The sequence below is a fragment of the Styela clava genome, chromosome 4, assembly GCF_964204865.1.
Source record: "Styela clava chromosome 4, kaStyClav1.hap1.2, whole genome shotgun sequence".
Taxonomy (NCBI): domain Eukaryota; kingdom Metazoa; phylum Chordata; class Ascidiacea; order Stolidobranchia; family Styelidae; genus Styela; species Styela clava.
In genome coordinates, this window is record NC_135253.1 from 3,425,760 (window position 1) to 3,446,449 (window position 20,690).

At 35.7% G+C, this 20,690-nt stretch overlaps 1 protein-coding gene and 1 long non-coding RNA gene across 2 annotated transcripts; both read left to right on the plus strand.

The window, feature by feature from the left end:
• Positions 1-2,683: 2,683 nt before the first annotated feature.
• On the plus strand, positions 2,684-4,534 carry LOC144421872 (uncharacterized). Its single transcript, XR_013475003.1, has 3 exons — positions 2,684-2,786; positions 3,375-3,555; positions 3,753-4,534. It is a non-coding gene; the product is annotated as an uncharacterized LOC144421872 (long non-coding RNA).
• A 7,847-nt stretch (positions 4,535-12,381) lies between these two features.
• LOC120325793 (HHIP-like protein 1) lies at positions 12,382-20,462 on the plus strand. Its single transcript, XM_078111563.1, has 11 exons — positions 12,382-12,499; positions 13,127-13,214; positions 13,470-13,577; positions 13,803-13,933; positions 15,943-16,114; positions 16,583-16,755; positions 17,929-18,069; positions 18,351-18,480; positions 19,375-19,430; positions 19,782-19,955; positions 20,098-20,462. The coding sequence occupies exons 1-11, from the start codon at positions 12,382-12,384 to the stop codon at positions 20,460-20,462; spliced, it is 1,656 nt and encodes a 551-aa protein (XP_077967689.1).
• The last annotated feature ends 228 nt before the right edge of the window (positions 20,463-20,690 follow it).

Sequence of the window (20,690 nt, forward strand, 5' to 3'; positions counted from 1 at the left end):
GAAATTCCTTCAACGAGAATGATAATAGCAACAAAATGTGGGGATAATAAATAATGTGAGTTCAGCTTTCTGTGACTTCTCAAATACTGGCTATGTGATCTTCAAATCTTCTTTTCGTATTAGCCGATTCTTCAGGACTCTAGCAAATGCAATATTTGTGCATACTCTACATCTTTCTATCTGCTTCTACCTAGTTACTTCTCAGTGGTGTCGACAATAGCACAGCAACTAAACGCCAGTTTTTTTTTAATGAGCAATTCGAGAGTCCTGCTGCACGCTTACACGAATGTATTTCTGTAACCTTTTGTCTGACCAAAGTCAGACAAGCAGTTTACAACAATCAACTTTTTTATTATTCAGGGCTAGGCTTTTATTAGTTTTAAAATGCATCCTCATTCTATTTTATGACGTCATAATGGATGTTACAAAGCATTTAAATTTTGTTCTTTTAATTCAGATAAAAAGCGATACAGGCAACGTCCGCACATTTACCCACATTACTTGAAAATTATGGAGGATAAAAATCAACACAAATATATTCAGAGAAGAGGAGATTGGCAGAAATCAAAGGGTTAAGCGTATTTAATAATTAACTTTGGTTTCCCACGGTAGCCATTTCGCTCTTAATTCTCCATATTTTTTGTTTTACCTATTTTCAGTTTTAATAAAAATAAGATCATTTTCGTCAGATTGCGATTCCATTGCCTTCTGTCATTAGAAGGACAGAAGGTTAAGTTACGTTAGTTACTTACGTTTTTCATGCTGAGAGAACGATTATTCTTTCCTGATTTATCACCGCGTAGTACAGGGGTGGGCAACCTTTTTCGGCTCGCGTGCTAAAATCGGCTAAATTTACCGACAAAATTCTTCCGCGTGCCGACTAAAATTAAAAACAATGGTTTGCTACTTTCAAAGCAAAAATACACAATTATAAACCTTTTAAACGGTGACCGTACATTTGAACCCATGTACATTTGAACCCATGCGTATATCCACGGGTTCAATCTATATGCGGGTGCTAAAACCCATGGGTTAGGGTTAGTATGGGTTTAACTATCCGTGATACAAAACAAATTCCATAGGTGCAATAGCATACAGGTGCAATTGTCATGGGTTCAAATGTACGTGGGTTCAAATGTAATGGAACCCTTTTAAACATGTACATACAGATTCACTATTCCGCAAAATATCAGTTCGACAAAGAGGCTTGGTTACTTTACTTATTCTATATCAGTGAAACTTCTGCTGCCGCTAATAGAGATTTTACATTGGGTTTATATTTTGTAACTCCCAACGAAATAAACGAACGATTGGTTTCATCTTTCAAGCTACTCCTATTACGAGACTTAATATAGTTCATCACTGAGAACAGAGATTCACAAGCATATGTCGATGAAAACATGGAGAGTTTTTAGGACACGAAAAATTTTCGGGAATGGCATACCATTCACGCAATAGTTCGTTTTCTGCAATCCTCTATTGTAATCGCTTATATTTCTTTCGAAATCAATTTATAACAGTAAGTTAGCAAGTAACTGTAGGCAACATGAGCTGTACAACTTCATAAATCAAGCAGAAATGACGAAAAGGGTGAACTATATTAGGTAAGAATGTAGCCAAATGAATGCTGAGTTCTCCTCGACAAATTTTCGCAGCAAAGCTCACTCATTTGTTACGTCATAATATATTTCTTTGTAGCCATATTACATCGAAGGACAAAAAAACAAGAGAGCTGTGCTCAAATGTATGGACACGTTAACCAGAGCGAAGCAGTAATTACCTTTGACGCCACCGGTACCGACAAAAATTCCGAGTTTCGCGTAGAAATAATTTACAGAATCAAACCGGACAGCCAGTGTTCCCATGGATAAAATGGTACAGCGAAATTTTAGACGAAATATCAGATTTCATGCGAAATTTAGAAATAAATAAAAGTAATAGCCTTCTGGCAAACAATTCAATCTTTACTAACTGAAAATTTTAAAGCAATTGGTCTGGTAGTCAAAGAGAAACTTGATTTAAAAAAAAAATGATGGAGACAAATAATAATATCAACAAGAGAGCTACGCCCAAATATATGGACACGTCTGTTCGCAGTACAGTATGGTTTACTGTACCGTCAGATCACAGTCTACGAATATATTCACACCAAGCGAAGCACTGCTTCGGAAGCAGTACAGTAGGACACAAAATGGCGTCCGACGACCGCAGAACGTTTAATGACGTCATAGCAAACAAAAACAAATCTCACAGAGCTAACAGAAATATTTAAAATGAATAAAAGTTATAGCCTCCTGGGGAAAAATTTTATCTTCAACCACTGAAAATTTCAAAGCAATTGGTCCAGTATTCGAAGAGAAAAGCGGTTTTTTAATATTTCCACTAGGTGTGTTATCCTGTGTCAAACAACAAGAACAACATAATATTGAAACGATCGTTATGTCCACTACGTGTCCAATAACGGGTTGTTAACAAACTATAATGAATAAACAATCACATAGTTTCATCAGATAATTCAGAGTCTTGAAACTTTTTATCTGAAGGAGAATGATCTCGTTTCCGAGACCACGCTCGCGTGCCTAATTTGGCACGCTTGCGAGGGGTTGCCACCTCCCCCCTAGCGTAGTACATTACCAACTTTCATACGAGCCATCGGAGCGTGACGGCTGCTGCCAGACACTATTTTTACCTCACTTTAGGAGGACGCGGCGATTTCCCCTTTCATTCGCGAGTTTGAGCTGTTGCTTCGTTGAGTGCCAATGTTCACCTGGAGTGTACTGGATCAGGTATGTCGTGATATCTTCTTTGAAGGTATTAAGTACGGTACCGTACTATATATATGTTGCTGACTAGTGACTATATTAGATAGGATGTCTGGGTATCAGTACCGGTCATACAGCTGTACAGTTCTTCAAGTCCTGAAGTCGTGTTAGTGCCACTGCTTACCGCGTTTCCCCGAAAATGAGATCTAGTCCAATTTATGAAAATTATTGTAATATAAGCCCTTTACAATTAGACCTAGGCCATACTCTTTAGCCTAAATTAGAAGAAATTGTAACTTAGGTGGCAAATTTGTGGAGCGAAATCACAGACTGAAAAACGTCTGTTTTGCTGACTTGACTACACAAGGTGAATATAAGTTGTAATTGGAAACCTCACAAAATAGAGTATGACAAACCTTTCAAATATAGCATTGGGCCAAAAGACTCCAATGATGAAATAACAAAACATGTTGATTCCAAACAATCATATATTATAGTATATATTTCAATATGCACATTAATCGCAAGGTGAAATGGCAAAAAATTTATTAAAATATGACATGGCTGTTTAACATATATAATGTTCGTTGCCTTTTTGATTTTATATATCAGAATCTGAATCTATATAATATATACATTGAAAACATGAACTATGATGAAGTTTAAATCTGACTGTGAAATAGGAAAACAGTCTCAGTGAACTTTTTGCCAAAAACTAACAAATGTCAGCCGGCCATTGCGTGTCATCAAAAATCCAGAGAACAGCAACATACTCAACCTTATAAGTCTAAAGGTGATTACATAAGTAATAGAAAATTTAGAATAAGCTGCTTGAGGTATGTCATATTTAATTAAGCAAAATCAATTCATCACGACTGTAAAAGCTTCTATCACATTCATTCCTAAAATCTGTTTTTTTACATAAGTATTATATTCAAAAATTTGCATTGAACCTTATTTATCATGTATGTTTTTCTCAATATATTGCAGGTGGTTATGATACAATCACAAAAAGGGCTGTGGTAAAGTTAAAACAAAGTGTACCCTTGCTAAGCATGCTTGGTTGGGAATTGTGTTCTCATGTTGTTGCAATATATTTTGAACCTACTTATGTTGGGAATTCTAAATGAAGCAAAATATTATTGTGTTCAAATTTGAATAAAGAAACTGTTTCTTTTTTATTTCTGTTGCATCCAAAGCCAGTGTAATAAGACCAGATCCCAATTTATTGTAAATTTGAGACATAACTTGTTTCAAAAATTTAAGTTACCTTAAATTTCAAATGCCATTTACACATCAATTTCTTGCATATCACCATTATTGCAATTTATACAAATCAACTTCTTCAAATTGTCCTTTTTAATAAAAATAAAAAATATTATAATTATTGTCGAGTGTTCGAGGGGCGCAAGTTTGACATCCTCTGGTCTACCATGCTGAGAATGCATCCAAGTGCTATCCAGTCTTCAACCTCGATCATCTAGTAACCAAATTCCACATGCAGTAGGGCATTTCTGCAGAGTCCCAAACACTTGGGTGTCATTCCTTTCCTAATTGTCAATTGTATTCTTCTTATTAAGACATGATTGGTACTGATCAAGGGTGAAATTTCCTTTTCCTGATAGCTGCTTTCTCCCTCCATATAGTTACATTCATTTGCAGTTCATTACTCTTATTTCGTAGATTGCCCTTAGGTATATAATCCTTCTTCTCTGGAAAGTTTACCTTCCAAATATCAGGCAAATCGTGCTCGGTGTACTCCAGTGCAATGAGAAAATCCATTGCCTAGGAATCCAGTCTGCCAGTACCATCACTTTTGAAGTAGATTTGTCTAGAAGTATACTGTGTAACAAAGCAGCTCAAAAGTATAACAGATATACAAGCTAGTCTGTATACAATCTATAATGAGAAAAAGACTGTTGAAAAACGCTAACACACAGCGAGATATTAAAACAAGTCAAAGCAGCGCAACGCCGACAAGTATAAAACTGACGCACCGTGCTCGGCAACGAGCAACGAGCGTCCCCCTAAACAGCACAAAAAACGTAGCTAGCAGCATCGGTCAAAGGTTATGAAAGTTGGTAATGCTCACACCTCACTGAATTTGGTAAATATTATTTTATTTCTTGTATGTGTGCTAATGTTCTAATTGCAATTTGTGTTTTTGTTCCAATAGCATCCTGCACATTTTCTGTGATAATCTGCACTTTCAATGATTTGCCGTACGTCTGGGTTTTTGAAGGCACGGGAATTTTCTTTCGCAGAGTCTGGTGCGCGTCTGGGTATGGCTAAGTTCTAACATTTAAATTGCAAAGAAGGCGAAAACGACATTGACGAATGTGAAAGTGGATAGACAGCTGCTTCTTGTTAACATAAAGATGCTTCTGTTTGGTGCAGGTGCAAAAGCTTTGCATTCTTTTGTTTTAAGTTTCTATCATTCTTGGCTATGCTAACAATCGGCAACTGAGTGATATTTCATCATATAGGTAAATAAGTGAGTAACTGACCAAATATTAGTTTATTTTATTGTATCACTGATTAAACGTTCTCCTTCGTAACTTTCATAGAAATCCGAATCACTCCTGCAACAAGATTTCATAATTTTCAATTTCTAAATTAAAATCTTCGCCGTAAAACGTTCTATTGGGTGCTTGAAAAGGTATTATTAAAGAAAAACCTTCACTTCAAAATGTACGGTCATAGACTCAACTTCTACTCAGGCTGGCTACCAGCGCACATTAGTCACACGGAAATAATTTGAACGTTGGTGACTGATTACACACTAGCTGTTTACAACATTTTTTAGTAACATCGACAATTGTTATATTAAAAGACGGAATAACGTGTTAAATAAATGTTTGCTTTCAATTTTACCTGTATGTCTTATGTGAAAGTTGCATAATTTGATTCCTACTGTACAAAAATTTTACGTTTATCTTTTTTCACACTGGATCAAACAACATTAAAAACGGTATTTCTAATCCTTTTGTAGATATTTAAAATCATGTTATAACTTTTGTAGCGCGCACTTTGTGAATTTAATGATGTATATGAACTTGAAATTCCTTCCAGGTAGAGAAATGAATAAATAAATACATTTTCGAGTTTAGCAAATTAATATTCTATTCAATTCAAGAGTCTTGCTGCACACGAACACATATATATTTCTGTAACGTTTCGTCTGGCCGAGGTCTGTTTGCGATAGAGAGATATAAATAAAATTGGGACAGTGCCAGAACAATAGGAAAGCTAAATTTGATTTAAAATCAATAGATACCCCACAGTGTAGTGAGTGACAATTAAAAAGAAAATTAAACAATTTCATGCTGTTATCCCGTAACTCCGACTATGGTATCGCCTAAGTTCATTTAAGGGTCATGGCTGCAATGGAAGCAAATGACTTAAACCGCGAAATAGAAATCAAGTGTAAGTGACAATGAAATGTAATGTTCAAATTAGCATAAATTGTGAATTTATTCATCTCCTAAATTCATCCCTAGAGGTTCTAATGTTTTGAATTTGGAAATAAAATAGGTTTCTTTCGTTTGCCGGTATACTTGATCTCGATATAGTTTTTCTATTCCAATTACCAAAAAGTCGTTGATGGAATGGCCTGATTGATTGAAATGTTTGCCAGCTGCAAGATTTTTGTTTTTTTGATTGATGCTTCTAATGTGTTCTGTAATTCTGTATTTTAAATGTCTGCCTGTTTCACCGACGTACTGCATGCCATACTTTCTACAGCACATGATTGCCACCAGGTATATTCATGTCAAAAATAAATAAAGCACCACCGGTGTATAGCAAAACGATATAATTTGCCGACGTTTCGAATTTCTATTCAGAAAAACTTCATCAGGGCATGATATGAAGAGTACACTATATATATACACTACTGTAGGTTCTATTTTGGCTTCATTGTGTTTTTCAGTCATTATTAACGACTTTCCAAATTCTCTTCTTCACTCTGATATCATACTGTTTGCCGATGACTCAACACCATATCTTCGAGGCAAAGACTTGCCTGAACTTTTGACCAAAGCAAATACTGACTTAGAAAATATTCAAAATTGGTTGTCTGCTAACAAACTTACTATTAATGTAGACAAGACAAAATATATGGTATTCAGCGCGTCAAAGCAAAAGTGTCCAACACCGCAACAAAATCTGAAATTGAATGGAATAAATATAGAAAGGGTTAACCAGACTCGCTTTCTGGGTGTAACGATCGATGATAAATTTTCTTGGAAACAACACAATCTGGTGCTATCGAAAACAAGATTGTCTCTTAGTACCATTACGAAAATAGCCAACAATTTGAAAACTTCCTGTTTAATATTCCTATACCACTCTCTAATAGAAAGCCATATTCGATACTGTGCCTCAGCTTATGTTCATCGCCAATCTTCCATTCTAAAAAAAATTCAAAGTGTTTGTAATCGTTTTATTAGAAGAGTTTTCCATAGAGGAAATCGAGAAAAAGTCAATGACCTATTCAAAGAGTATGGGCTACTACGAGTAGATGATTTAGCTAACTTCGAACTATGTACTATGATGTTCTCTTGCTACATTGGAGAACTCCCGTCCAGTCTGAACAGCTTGTTCCGAGCAAACCCAAATTCAAACAGCAGAAATAAAGATAATTTATTTATTCCATTCGTCAGTAAAAGTATTTCACAAGAATTAATTGTAGTATGTGGGCCAACAGCTTGGAATTCCCTACCTAATGACATCAAAAAGTTAAAATCAAACTCGGAATTTCGTTCCAAACTCGTCATATTAGCAAATTTCTCTGCTTTGCACATATTACTGTCTTTGAGATTGGTTTTTAAGGTGAATTCAACACTGAAAAGGAGAACCGTACATGATTTTGATTGGACAACTATCAGGAACCGGTCGAAATCTTCAGTCGCCATAGAACAGATGGCAATTTCAAGAACTCCACAGGATACTTCACCCGGATTCAACATGAAACAATGGACTGATTCAATAACTAGCACACCATTCTAATTTCATCACCATGCTTAAATAATCAGACAAAGAAACAAAATTTAAATTTAAATGTAGCAAACAATAGGGACAATGATCACTGTTAAAGTAGCATGCTGCTTTATTCAACTTCATTCCATTATTCTCGCCCAGCACCAAATTAAACAATCTCATACCTTTCTTTATTGGACACGAAGTGGACATAACGATCGTTTCAATATTATGTTGTTGTTGTTGTTGTTGTTCTTGTTCTTGTTCTTTGACACGTTTTTAAAAAGTCGCTTTTCTCTTCGAATACTGGACCAATTGCTTTGAAATTTTCAGTGGTTGAAGATAAAATTTTTCTTCAGAAGGCTATTACTTTTTTTTTCGCTATGACGTCATCAAAATTATGTGACTCTACGTGTCCATATATTTGAGCATAGCTCTCTTGTAATTTATTGTTCTCTATTTCAATATACTTTCATACCTTTGAATTGTCTGGCTGAAATACGATCATGATAGGTTTTATGGAAATGCAACCTGAATCTCCTTTTTTGAATCCTGATCTTTTTTAGCGTTATTCAGAACTATAAAATACAAAGTACCTTGAAAAAGCGTATTACTTGACAGAACTTATTACATTACATTTCCCCAAGCCTGGAAGGAACGCATTTTTGCTAGATTAGCCATTTATTACTTTAAGACACTCACCCTTGAGTGGTACATACCATATACTCGTATGCACATTCTCCTATAAACTTGACTATTTCTCCCATTTATAGTATGTGGTATCATTATTCGAGGGTGCTATATGTCCAAATTTTATTCTTATGTATATATATTATGTATTATATTTCATGTTGTATTGTCTCTATTTATTGATGTTGTCTTGTCCTACCAACTCCTTTGTAAAAACAATTGGGCTCCACCGTTATCCATGTTGCCTAATCCACCCTCCCCGCACAACTGTCTGTATGAAGAACCATATTCCTTTTCGATTTATTGCATTTTATGCTTATCATAAGGGGTGTATACCGCACGTTAATGTGTTTCAGGCCAGTATGGTCTTGTGTATACATCCCGTCTTCAATGTTGATATTTACTAACTCCTGTGTTTTTGCTTTTACGAGACGAATATGCATACATACATACACATACATGGTGCTAGTGCTTGTTTTAGTTTCCTCTGAATATTTGCAGGTTGAGCATGATTTCCTGTTGCATTTATAGAAACCTGATTTACTTCTCTTGATGGTTCCGGTTTCAACTTGGCCCGAACTAGTCTATCACGTAATGTTGGGCACTTTCCTTATGCAATTTTGGGGGGTGCCGGGAAGATGTTTTTCAGTCTTTCGTTGTTGTCTAGTTTAGACTCTAGTATGTATTGATATTTAGAGAAAATTTTTCCAAAGTTTGGTTGATTAGGATGGTAATTAGTAATGAATGACAATAGTTGTTGATCATTGTGTTTTTTCATAATTCATCTTTTCATAATTTCTGCATGCTTGGTGAAGAATTCTTCCGTTGAACATGTTCTTCTTATGCGTATAAATAGTCCTTTGGGAATGTTTGCAGTAACGTGCGTAGGGTGGCACGATGAGGGTAGAAGGCATTGGTTAGAGTCCGTCTCTTTGGTTAAAATTTCAGTTTCTAGTTTGTTGTCTATTATATGAACTTTTATGTCTAGAAAGGCAATGTTTTCCGTTGAATAATCGAAAGTAAATTTAATGGTGGGGTGTATTGAATTTGCATGGTTTAGGAAATCTCTGAGCTCGGTTTCGCCGTGTGTCCATATCAGAAAACAGTCGTCAATATATCTGAAGTAGTAGAGTGGTTTGATCTTGGCTGTTTGCAGCATCTCTGATTCTAAATTTATCATGAATGTGTTGGCATATTTAGGCGCCATTTTGGTTCCCATTGCTGTTCCGTTGATTTGAAGGTAATGTTTGTCATTGAAAACAAAAGCGACATACTGATTCGGATCGCATATGACATTACTCAGATTGGGGCAGCGCTAGATCAAATTTTATATTTACTTTTGAGAAATTGTTTATTTGGCGCCATCGAATGGTAATACATAAAAGTACTGAAAATTTACATTGAATCTTCTACTACATTACAACTGTACGGTGACCGTTCATTTGAAACCCACGTACATTTGTACCCATACATTTGCGGCCCTATATACGCGAGTTCAATCTATATGACGGTGATAAAATCCATGATTTAGGGTTAGAATGGGTTCAAATATCCGCAAAATTTTTTTTTTTATTGCTGCAATAGTATGCAGGTGCAATTGTCGTGGGTTCAAATTACGGGTTCAAATTTACGTGGGTTCAAATGTAATGGAACCCAACTGTACAAACGTTAAAACTATCTGCGGGTTGTAAATCTTAAAGAACATGTGTTTTTAGCGAGTTTACAAATAAACCCGCAATGCCTAATCCTGACCCCGTTCCAATTCATAAATATCAAGTTAGCCATATATTGCCCTGCATTCCGGGATAAACAATCGGGGCCATTGACTGTTGGTTCTGGTTTCTGTACAGACTGCCCAGTGATATTCAGACAGAAAAAGCAACTCGGTCGTAACTTTGAACTGTGGAATTGAAAGAAACATGATGAATACTTGAGTTTTTATTTGAACTTTTTGTCACTAATATGGTTCAGTATAATGAAATATTGTTAGTTAGTCGTGGTTGGTAGACAATGATGCCAACAGTCGAAGCGATTTATTAGATTAAATGTGTTAACCTTTAGTGACAATAAAACGTCAATGGATGTCATCTCAACAAAACATAGGTTTAACTGCCTCGTTGTGATGAGCCTCAGTAAGTTTTGAGCCAAGCAGTAGTAGTTGTTAATATATGAAAATATTATTCCTAAACTTTGTACGGAAAAATACTAGAATAAAGTCTATTTTTTAAATTCAAAAATTCTGTTTCAAATTTAGAAGTTAAGTATGAATAGAATATTTAAAAACAAACTCAATGCTAACTACAGCAGAGGAATCTACGGCCCGGAGTAAAATAATCCGGCCTGCAACGCTTCACTGGATTATAGTAACAAAACATCTGTTTTGACGATTATATTCTTTACGTAACAGAATTTATTGTGAGACACGTGTAGACTAAATTATATTATAATCTAACAAGTATAAAATTCACAATTACTCGTTTAATGAGCCAAAAATGTGATTATAATTAGACAAATGGTAACAAAATGCACAAAAGTTGATGCTAAGTGCAAAGGGTTGGCGCCGAAAATATTCAAATGGAATAATTTGAGATTTAATGCAATGAGGAAATAAATCTATATTCTATTTAATAGATGTATCACAAGTTTGCCGACCCCTGACCTACAGCATTTACAGTCTCGCTACGTAAATATGTATTGAATGTTTGTTTTGGCACAGATTTGTAATTACATTTCGGAGACAAATACAACCATGTTCTCATTACTGCTTTTGTCGGGAATACTGGCAAGTACCTTTTTACAGTCAATGTGCCATCGAATGTGTTTGAATTACGAGTCTCCGACGTTGTGAGTGGATTTTTTATTTAAAATGCACTATGGGGATAGATATGTTTCAATAGTTTTTTGTCGACATCGACGTCAACAACATTTTGACAAAGTTCGAACAAATCGAATTTCATTGAAATCAATGCAAAAAATACCATGCGTTTGCCAAACATATATATAGACTGTTCTCGTAAGATTTCATTACAACAATATGTAAGAATTCAAAATAGTTTTTATACTGTGAAGTGTTGAATCAGACACCTAAATATGATACAGAATTCACACAATATCCATGAGCTTATAATCAAGAACCATTATTTCATAAAACAAAGTCCTGACTTTCTGCTTCTACTCGATTTATCGCTAAATGCCTCATAAGGAAAATATTATTATGAATAGTTAATACAGTATATCAGAAGCATAATTAATAAAACGTTTTTTATTTTTTAAAGTATGGATGAAACGTTTGACCTGTGTCGAGATTTTCAAAAGTTTGGTTGCTGTACGAAACAAAAAGATAAGGAGTTGCATAAAAAATTTACTGTCCTCGTGGACTTTCTCCCACAAGAAAATAAAACAGAGTGTTCCGATGTAGTCAGGAATCTTATGTGTCAGGTATATATAAATGAAACAATTTCTAGTCAGTTAGGTTTTAGGGTGATGCTAATGTTTGTTTACATCACTGGCCAGATATAACATGCTGCGCAATAAGTTCAAACGGTTGCTGCCAAAGTGTAAGATACTTAAAATACCTAGAAAAAAAAGTAAATACGATAATTTGATGAGAGACTGAAATATTCAATTTGTCGTCCAAACCACTAAAAAATTATTTTTCGAATGGAATGAATATTGTCAATGGAATATGATATAATTAATAATTATATTTCCACATTCGATATCATTGATAGTTAGATTCGGAAATGTATACACTTACATTTAGTGGCATATTTCGAATCCATTTCAGGAATGTTCCGAATACTCAGCTCACCAATATGATTTGGAAAATAGTGGTACAATAACCAGTTTTCCTGGTTTATGCTGGGAGTATTGTCAAAATATATTTGAACAATGTCGAGATGCGCTACAACTTTTGACTAGCGATGAAAATCTTCTTGAACATTTGAGAATGGGCGATAACCATATGTTCTGCCAAGATGTTGCATTGGAAGATAGATATTATTGTTATCCATGGGAAGACGAATATGCAGAGGAATACTTGGATTTCTACGAATTAACAAATGAAAGTACAATCTTTCAGTTTTGTTTTCAAACTCATTTAGATTATTCCCTGCGCCGAGATATTACTAACAAATAAATATATATATCAAACAATTAAACAAATTGGTTGCTCATCATCAATATCGCTGAACTCACTGTAAAGTCTTTGGTAGTATCGTCTTTGCTATCTTGGTTGTCTTTGCCTGATCTTGGTTGTAGAGTATTTAGCCTCTTTCATAATGCAAAGATACAAAGTATACCTTTTTTTCCTGACGGTTGATAATTTGAAAGATGCTCTCCCGATATATTTACTCACAGATAAACAATCAAAATGCCCACTGGTTGTGGCCCAGAGGATTGCAATTCAATCAAACATTCCAACTGGAATTTGCCTAAAACATGAGCTTTTCAAAATTCCATAATGTGCTGATAATAAATTGACTGAAGCAAAAAAATGAAAACTTTTGTTAATGGTATGAACTAAAAAAATGTGAGGTCGTTTCTAAAAATATGAAAATAACTATAATTCGTGATCAAGTTTCAAATTTTTATTCAAGGAAGATTTTCACAAAATAAGTTTTAGACTCTAATTGTACATGTGCGTACATGTAAGAAAACCAGTCTAATGCACGTATTTTTTTAAATAATTTCAGAACCCTGTACTCAACTTTGCGTAGAGGAAGTGGCCAACAAACTATACAGCCCTATATCTATAAAACATGGCAAAGATAACACACACAGGTGAAGTTTTAATGCCTGCAATCTATTTTTACTTTAGGTGTTTTCGATGTACTGATGCCTAAATTCAACTCATTAAGCGTGATTTGACTCTCTAATTGACAGATCACAAACTCATATTTTACAGTACATATTACCACAGGTATTTATACCATTTTCTTCTCGCTTTTCATTTTTTTGTGTTTTGAAATGCTGTTTGTTTGACAGGTGAGGTCTTTCACTGAAAAAGCATCACTAGCACAAGTTTTTTTTTTATAGACTTTTCATCGCTGAACAAATGGGTGTGGTATGGGTGTACCTGACTAACATGAGTAGAATCTTTCCACCATTCCTTAACAAGACATCTGATGTTGCATGTAATATTAAGTGAGTGAGTGATCCAACTTGGTAACTATGGTATCGAACTTAAATGATGGCATTATTAGGTGAAATCGACTGGAAACGCTACAATTGAATCAATGAATTTTGAATATTTTTTTAGACATTTGGTGCGTTTCTCAATTATACAATAACATTTTAACAGTTAGGTAAACAAAGATCAATCAAGTTAATATTCCGTGATTCATTGTGAAACCATGCTCTTATTTTTAGTGGATACGATGAACGTGGATTTCTCGACATTGAATTCCATCCGGAACATGCCAGCAATGGCTTGTTTTATATATATTATACCACTTTGATAAATTCCAAAAACTTCATTAGGATAAGTGAAATGAAGGTTGGTTTCTTTATCTTTTTGTTACAATGTGGCTATCTGTCGTATAATAAACGCAGTCTTCTTAACCTTTGTAAATAAATAAAATGTACTCACGCGCATGCAACAAAATATTGGAATGAATGTAACAGAAATGTATTGTTGTGAATGTATTGCGGTGAAGGTTAAAGCGAACTTTAATGGATAGAACTATCCTTAATAGAATAGAAATGACAGCAAATATAAAAGCGAACCGAGTAACCCAAAAAAGTGCTGACAACTGCCTATCGCGTTGTACATTTCCATATTTAACGTTCTATATCGCTGAATACGCAACAAAAGCTTCATATATTACAGTAACTGATGTCAAAAAAAGGCCTATGGAACTATGTTATTGTTGTGTGTCGCGCAAATGCGGCAGAGAGTTAGTGGCGTTATCGGTGGGATATTTGCACTCGCAGAAATTTGCATCCATAAGGACCCGGACCAACTTTTATATATCTCATACCTTTCTGTGGGCTCCATGGGATTCTTTTTTTGTGTGCGATTATCAGAATTAAAAATTGCGCACCTTGTGGCGGTTCGGCGTTCGCGATCTGGTGATCAGCCGGGTTCCATTACATTTGAACCCACGTACATTTGAACCCATAATTTGAACCCACGACAATTGCACCTGCATACTATAGTACTAACCTTAACCCATGGATTTTAGTACCCTCATACAGATTGAACCCGCGGATATACGGGTGCAAATGTATGGGTTCAAATGTACGTGGGTTCAAATGTACGGTCACCGGTCAGGCGAAGTAGTGAAAACTGCGGTATCGGTAGTCTACTGTGACAGATTGCATACTCGTGATACTTCGTTTTGACTTTCGTGTCCATATATTTGTGCATCGCTCTTTTGTTTTCTTGAATGATGACATTTTATCGCCAATCAGTTCAATGTGAATCCACTTCTAGTTCATACCGTTATCTGTTACCGATGCATTGTTTCTATGCATAAAAATATTTCAAGGAACCTTCATCTGTACCGGTTGCCGATATGCTACCGTTGCCGTGTAGACTACCGTTGCCGTGTAGACTACCGGTAACGATCAAATCTCTCTTTCCTCATTATATAAATATATGCGTCAACTTAACTTAACTTTCTCTATCACTGCGCGTCATTCATCACTTTCCATTATAACCACGCGAGAGCTAGGTTCTCTTCAAAATCCACAAACTATTTTTCTATGCAGAATCATCTTGGCTTCGAGTAATACAGTTGAAGTGGTGAATACCCCATTCATCTGTGGACTGAATGGCTCTTTAAAAATCTATAGTAAGAAATGTTAGTTAGTGAATTGGTAAAACCTTACGGAACTCACTGAAAACAAAAGAGCGATGCTCAAATATATGGACACGAAGACCAAAGAGGAGCAGTCGTCTACAGACTCTACATTACCTTTTTTGGTACGAGTACCGTCAATAAACTTCCGACTTTTGCGTAGCAAGAGAGTAGAACGAGAGAAGAACCGCTACAAATATTTTGTATCAAAAGGCCATCACAAAATTTCGAAAATAAAGCGAATCACATAGGGCCCACGAAGAGTCTTGATATAAAATAAAGTAATAGCCTTTTAGCGAAAATTACAATGTTCAACCACTAAAAATTTCAAAGCAATTCATCCAGTAGTTAATTAGAAAAGCAATTTTTTTTTCCATATGGTAATAATGATAAAAAAAAACACCAACAACATACTAACAAAACGATCCATTTGTCCATTTCGTGTCCAATACCGGTAGTTCCGTAAAAAAACAATTCCTTATCTTTTTAATTAGATAATATACCCTGGGTGTCGCTACTCCATACCTAGCTCTGATTCCCCGTGGCTTTCCTTATCAAGAAAAACTGTGTGATTATCTTTTTTTTTCAATATTGTATATATATATGAATGATATTTTACTGGCTGTAAAAAATAAACTTGACTTGACTTTACACACTAAACACCTGATATCGTTTATTCAATAAATCTATATCATCGCAGGTATCAGCTTTCGATATTAATCAAGCCGATCCTAATTCCGAAAGAGTGGTTTTGGAAGTTTGTCAACCATTTGAAAATCATAACGGCGGACAATTGTTATTTGGAAGAGACGGTTATCTTTATATTTTTGTTGGGGACGGTGGACATGCCGGAGATCCGCGTGGATTTGCACAGAACATGTATATTAATGAAAAAATACTAATAAATTGGACTATATGATATGCATGGATAATATATAATAAAAACTCGAAAATATAGGGTAATTTGAAGTGTTCAGCTTGATTGACATATAGACTACTATATTTATTTCAATGGCTGATTTTCCTCTGATCATTCTCGAAATTAACAATAGACGGGTAGTTAAACGTTGGAGAACAGCACGAGGGTTTTATATATATATATATGCAGTCTGCTTGTCAGTCGTCGTTTAAGACTCCATTTACAATATTATGCTTTGTGTCAACTTTTACTAAAACGATATCAGAATGAGGCTCCGCCAAACAATAGTCGAATAATTTGGGTTGGTAAACTTTATATGAAATCCCTTTTTTTCGAAATATTCAAATCTCGACAAATACTTAAAATAATAACGTATTAAAAAATATTTTGAAAATTATTTGATAATACATCAGGTTATGTCGTTACAGGACTTCACTTCTTGGAAAAATACTGCGCATTGATGTTGATTCGAATACAACTTTTCAAGATCGGCCCTATGCGATTCCCTCCGACAACCCATTCATTTCTGACTCGAACGTGGCTCCAGAAATATACGCCTATGGATTGAGAAATCCTTGGCGATGTTCAATAGATTCAAAAGGTAATGTAATTCGCTGTTTGGATCTACCTTCTGGAAGACCCTTTTTCCAATCGTTCTGTTTGTCTGCCTGTATGCGTGTCTGCGGCGTCCAAACCAGCGGTGTGCAACAGGCGGTCCGCAAACCACAACCCGGCCAGCTAAGTCATTTAGTGTGACCTTTGCCAGCACTCCCCATGGAGCATAAAATACTAATCTGACAGTTTATGTGGAAAAAGCAGCTCACACGGGTAAAAATACATTATGTTTTTGGTCTTGTCGCTGCGCCAAATCTTTCGCCATTTTACGCGGTGCCTTTGTTGCTGTAATTTTAATTTTTTAATTCTTTTTATTGCTCAATTCGTTTCGAATTTTTTAATTCGTTGTGTAAATGGAGAAACTAATTTTTAAGTGGCCCAGGGCCCAGCTAGACGTATGAAGTTGGCTATATGGCCCACCGACAAAAAAGTGTTGCACACACCTGGTTTAAACGGTTGAACCTACATGGATGAAATTTTTCACGTGGATAGTTCTATAAATTGGGAAAGCATTGAAAATTTTAGTGAACATTTTTCAATTATACGCCACAGCTTACTTTTAACGCAAGGATGCCGTCGAGCGATCAAATACCATTTTCTCCATTACCTGCAAGTAGGCCTAATCAAGAACAGCCGTGTACCTCAAGTGTCACTGAAGATCCATCTTTGGAGCCTACCGGCTTGTTTTGTTATTTATTACCGAAGTATATTCTACAAAATAATTTCGGATGCTTCTAATACTAAAATAAAAATGTTAGAAAGCGTGTTGTGTGGTGCAGTGTTAACGTCTACCACCACGAACGATAGCTTAGACACTGCGGTCCTGCCACTCATGCTTGGCGTTTCGCTTCTCGAGTTTCTTGCGTATAATGTCTTATGCTCTTGCAATCGGAAACGGTTGTATGGATTTTGTAGAATGCAATACTATGCGAAATGGCTTGTAAGGAATCTTTTATACGTCGTTATGCGAATACATATCTGTTTCACACCGTGGATAAACCTTTTTTTTCTTATAGAACATACATACCAACGGACGTTACCCGGCTGTATATGCCGTTCAAGTTCTTGATTTGTTTGCGTCATTTACTAGATCACTGCATCTTTTCTAAGACTCAAAGCCATTCATCTATTAAAATTTTAATATTTCATCTTTTGTCAGACAGGATTATTTGCGGCGACGTTGGTCAAAATGCAATTGAAGAGGTGGATATCATCGTTAAGGGAGGAAATTACGGATGGAATGCTTTTGAAGCAAATGCATGTTACAATCGAAAATTATGTAAAGACCAAATAATTATCGGTAAGAATTGGCCGATTTTGAGAGTTTTGAGACTGCTTGCTGTTTTTTTTACGCCATGACTTATCCGAATACGCATCCGACGTTATCGCTTATTCCCGATCATACTTGCTGGAGCATTTCGATATGTTAACGTCTATTGTTCCTATGCTTGAAACTGCTAAATTTTTGTATGCTGTAAATAAGATTAAAGAACTCCCTTAATCTGACAATAGCCATCAACTTGAATTCCCAGCCTAAAAATTATTAAGTTGAGGACTAGTCATTTTTTCTACTGTTTTTAGAATCCCATATTCCACCGATTTACTCCTACAATACATCAATTGGAAAATCAATCACGGGAGGTTATGTATACGAAGGATGTCGGAATCCTGGACTCAAAGACAAATACATATTTGGAGATTTCATGTCGGGGTAAAATATATGGTCAGACTGCAATAAATTTGCGTGAGTCAGACTTAAATAAACATGATATTTTACGTGGAAGATTTTATCTCAAAGAGTCATTATCAACTAAGCCACGATGGAGCGCATATGGCCCTTCCCCCGAGCATCCACTTCTTTGTTTACTTCGTGACATTGGCCAATCAGCAAGATGCAAAATGTAACGTAACAATGCTAATTTTTCGCATCCGCTCAGACACATTTTCAAGCGTGGTCGTAAACATTACCTCGTTTTTGAACTTTTTTCGTTAGTTTTTAGTTGTGTTTCGGAAACTGAATATAAATCAGATAATTCAATGATCACTCTGTCTTCCCAGGAGTATTGCAGTAATAAAAAATAAGTGTAGAAATAGTTGTGATAGACTAGGCTAAAATTCTTTATCGGTACTTTTAAAAAACAGATTGTTATATGCGATGAATCATAATGATGGTTTGAAACACATACCCCATTTTACAGGCGCCATCTAAAAAAATCACTCTTAAAATAGCCCCGAAAATTTTGCGAAGGTAAATTATTGGAAGAATTTTTCGGGGGTCAAAAGTCGGGGAAAGGTTCATAGCGCATCGTTAGTGTACATATAGCGCAACGCTTTCCAACTGAGAAGGAAGGAATTTGGCTTTGAATTTGCTGTACTATCGCTAATATTCGTTAGTTCTTTATTATGCCATACTCTGATACTTATTTATGAACGTATTATAAATTCCTTGAACTGTAAAAAAGGGAATTTAATAACAAACGTTGGAGCCACTGACATAGCGCTTTAATATAGCTCCGATTACCGCTCTTCGATTGAATTCCCTCGTTGTAAAATATGGCCATAATTTGTATTCTGCTTTAAAACTGCTTGTTCATATTTGTTGTAGGCGAATGATTATTCTGAAAGAAAATAAATTGAAAAAATGGAGACCCAGAAATGTATGTATGTCGAAAAAAATATGCCGACAGCAGGGGAAGGCACACAAGTATCCTCGGCATATCCAGACCTTTGGCGAAGATGAATCTGGTAGGCATTTCGTTTAAATTTTGAGTTTCGGTATGCTCTATTTATATATTATATCTAATTTTTATCTACCATCATCATGCCTGCGGACACACGTATAATATCTCCACATTAGGACATCTTCTTTCACACACACACACTCAGCTGAGAAAATAGATCTATAAAATTCAATCAACTATATAGATACCGTCAGAAATAAAATTGCACGAATTCTATATATCAAAACTGTGAATACTCATTTCACAGGAATCTTATAACTTTTGATTGTAGGGGAAATTTACTTCGCTGCGACTATGAATCCGAAGCCCCGGCATCGGGGTGGAAAGGTTTATAGACTGTCACATGCCTACAAAACCAAAAACGCTGATGATTGCAAATCTCCGGGAATTAGCCAAGTTTTACTATGGCAGGGAAGCAGACTACAAAACTATCAACCTACACCAGGTAGTTTAGAAGTTATGTTGCACACTGCTACTATACTGCTTACTTCTATTCTCTAGTTAGCCTGCTAGACCAAATGTTAAAAAGAAAATATCATCAAAGCACTACATAACTTACGATTTTAAAAGTTATTTGTACCTTGCAGATAGAGAGGTAGAAACGCGATTGGTTGGAGCTGGACAGGGACGAATTGCCACGAAAGGACGAGTAGAAATCAGACCTCGCGGTAAGAAATGGAGCACCATATGTGGCAACAACTGGAATTTGAACAACGCTCACGTGGTTTGCCGCATGTCTGGGTTTTTAAACGCACGGGAAATTTCTTTCGCTGAGTTTGGTGCGGGTAGGGGTATGGTTAGGTTCGAACATCTAAATTGCAGAGGCGATGAAAATCACATTGACGAATGTGAACATAGTGGGTGGAAAGCTGCTTCTTGTTCACATAAAGATGATGCCTCTGTTTGGTGCGAAAGCTTCATATTCTCTGAGGAGCCTCAGGCAAATGACTAACATGAGTCTTGGCTCTGGTAACAATCTGAGTGATATTCATTTGTCTTACCTTTTCTAAATGTACGTTGTTGCGAACATACTACTCGTGGCCCTGAGGAAGGGTACAAATGTACGCGAATAAATGCGAATTTGCTGATTAAAATGCCATGAGTATAAATAACATGCTGGTAAATACGTAAATGGGTACAAAGTCATTGGAGCAAAATAAAACTAATTAGCTGCCATTGC

Coding starts and splice junctions, on each gene's coding strand:
- LOC120325793 (XM_078111563.1), top strand. CDS start 12,382: ATGGGCGATAACCATATGTTCTGCCAAGATGTTGCATTGGAAGATAGA. Junction 18,481..19,374: donor TTTGGAGATTTCATGTCGGG/GTAAAATATATG, acceptor TATTTGTTGTAG/GCGAATGATTATTCTGAAAG. Junction 19,431..19,781: donor ATGGAGACCCAGAAATGTAT/GTATGTCGAAAA, acceptor TTTTGATTGTAG/GGGAAATTTACTTCGCTGCG.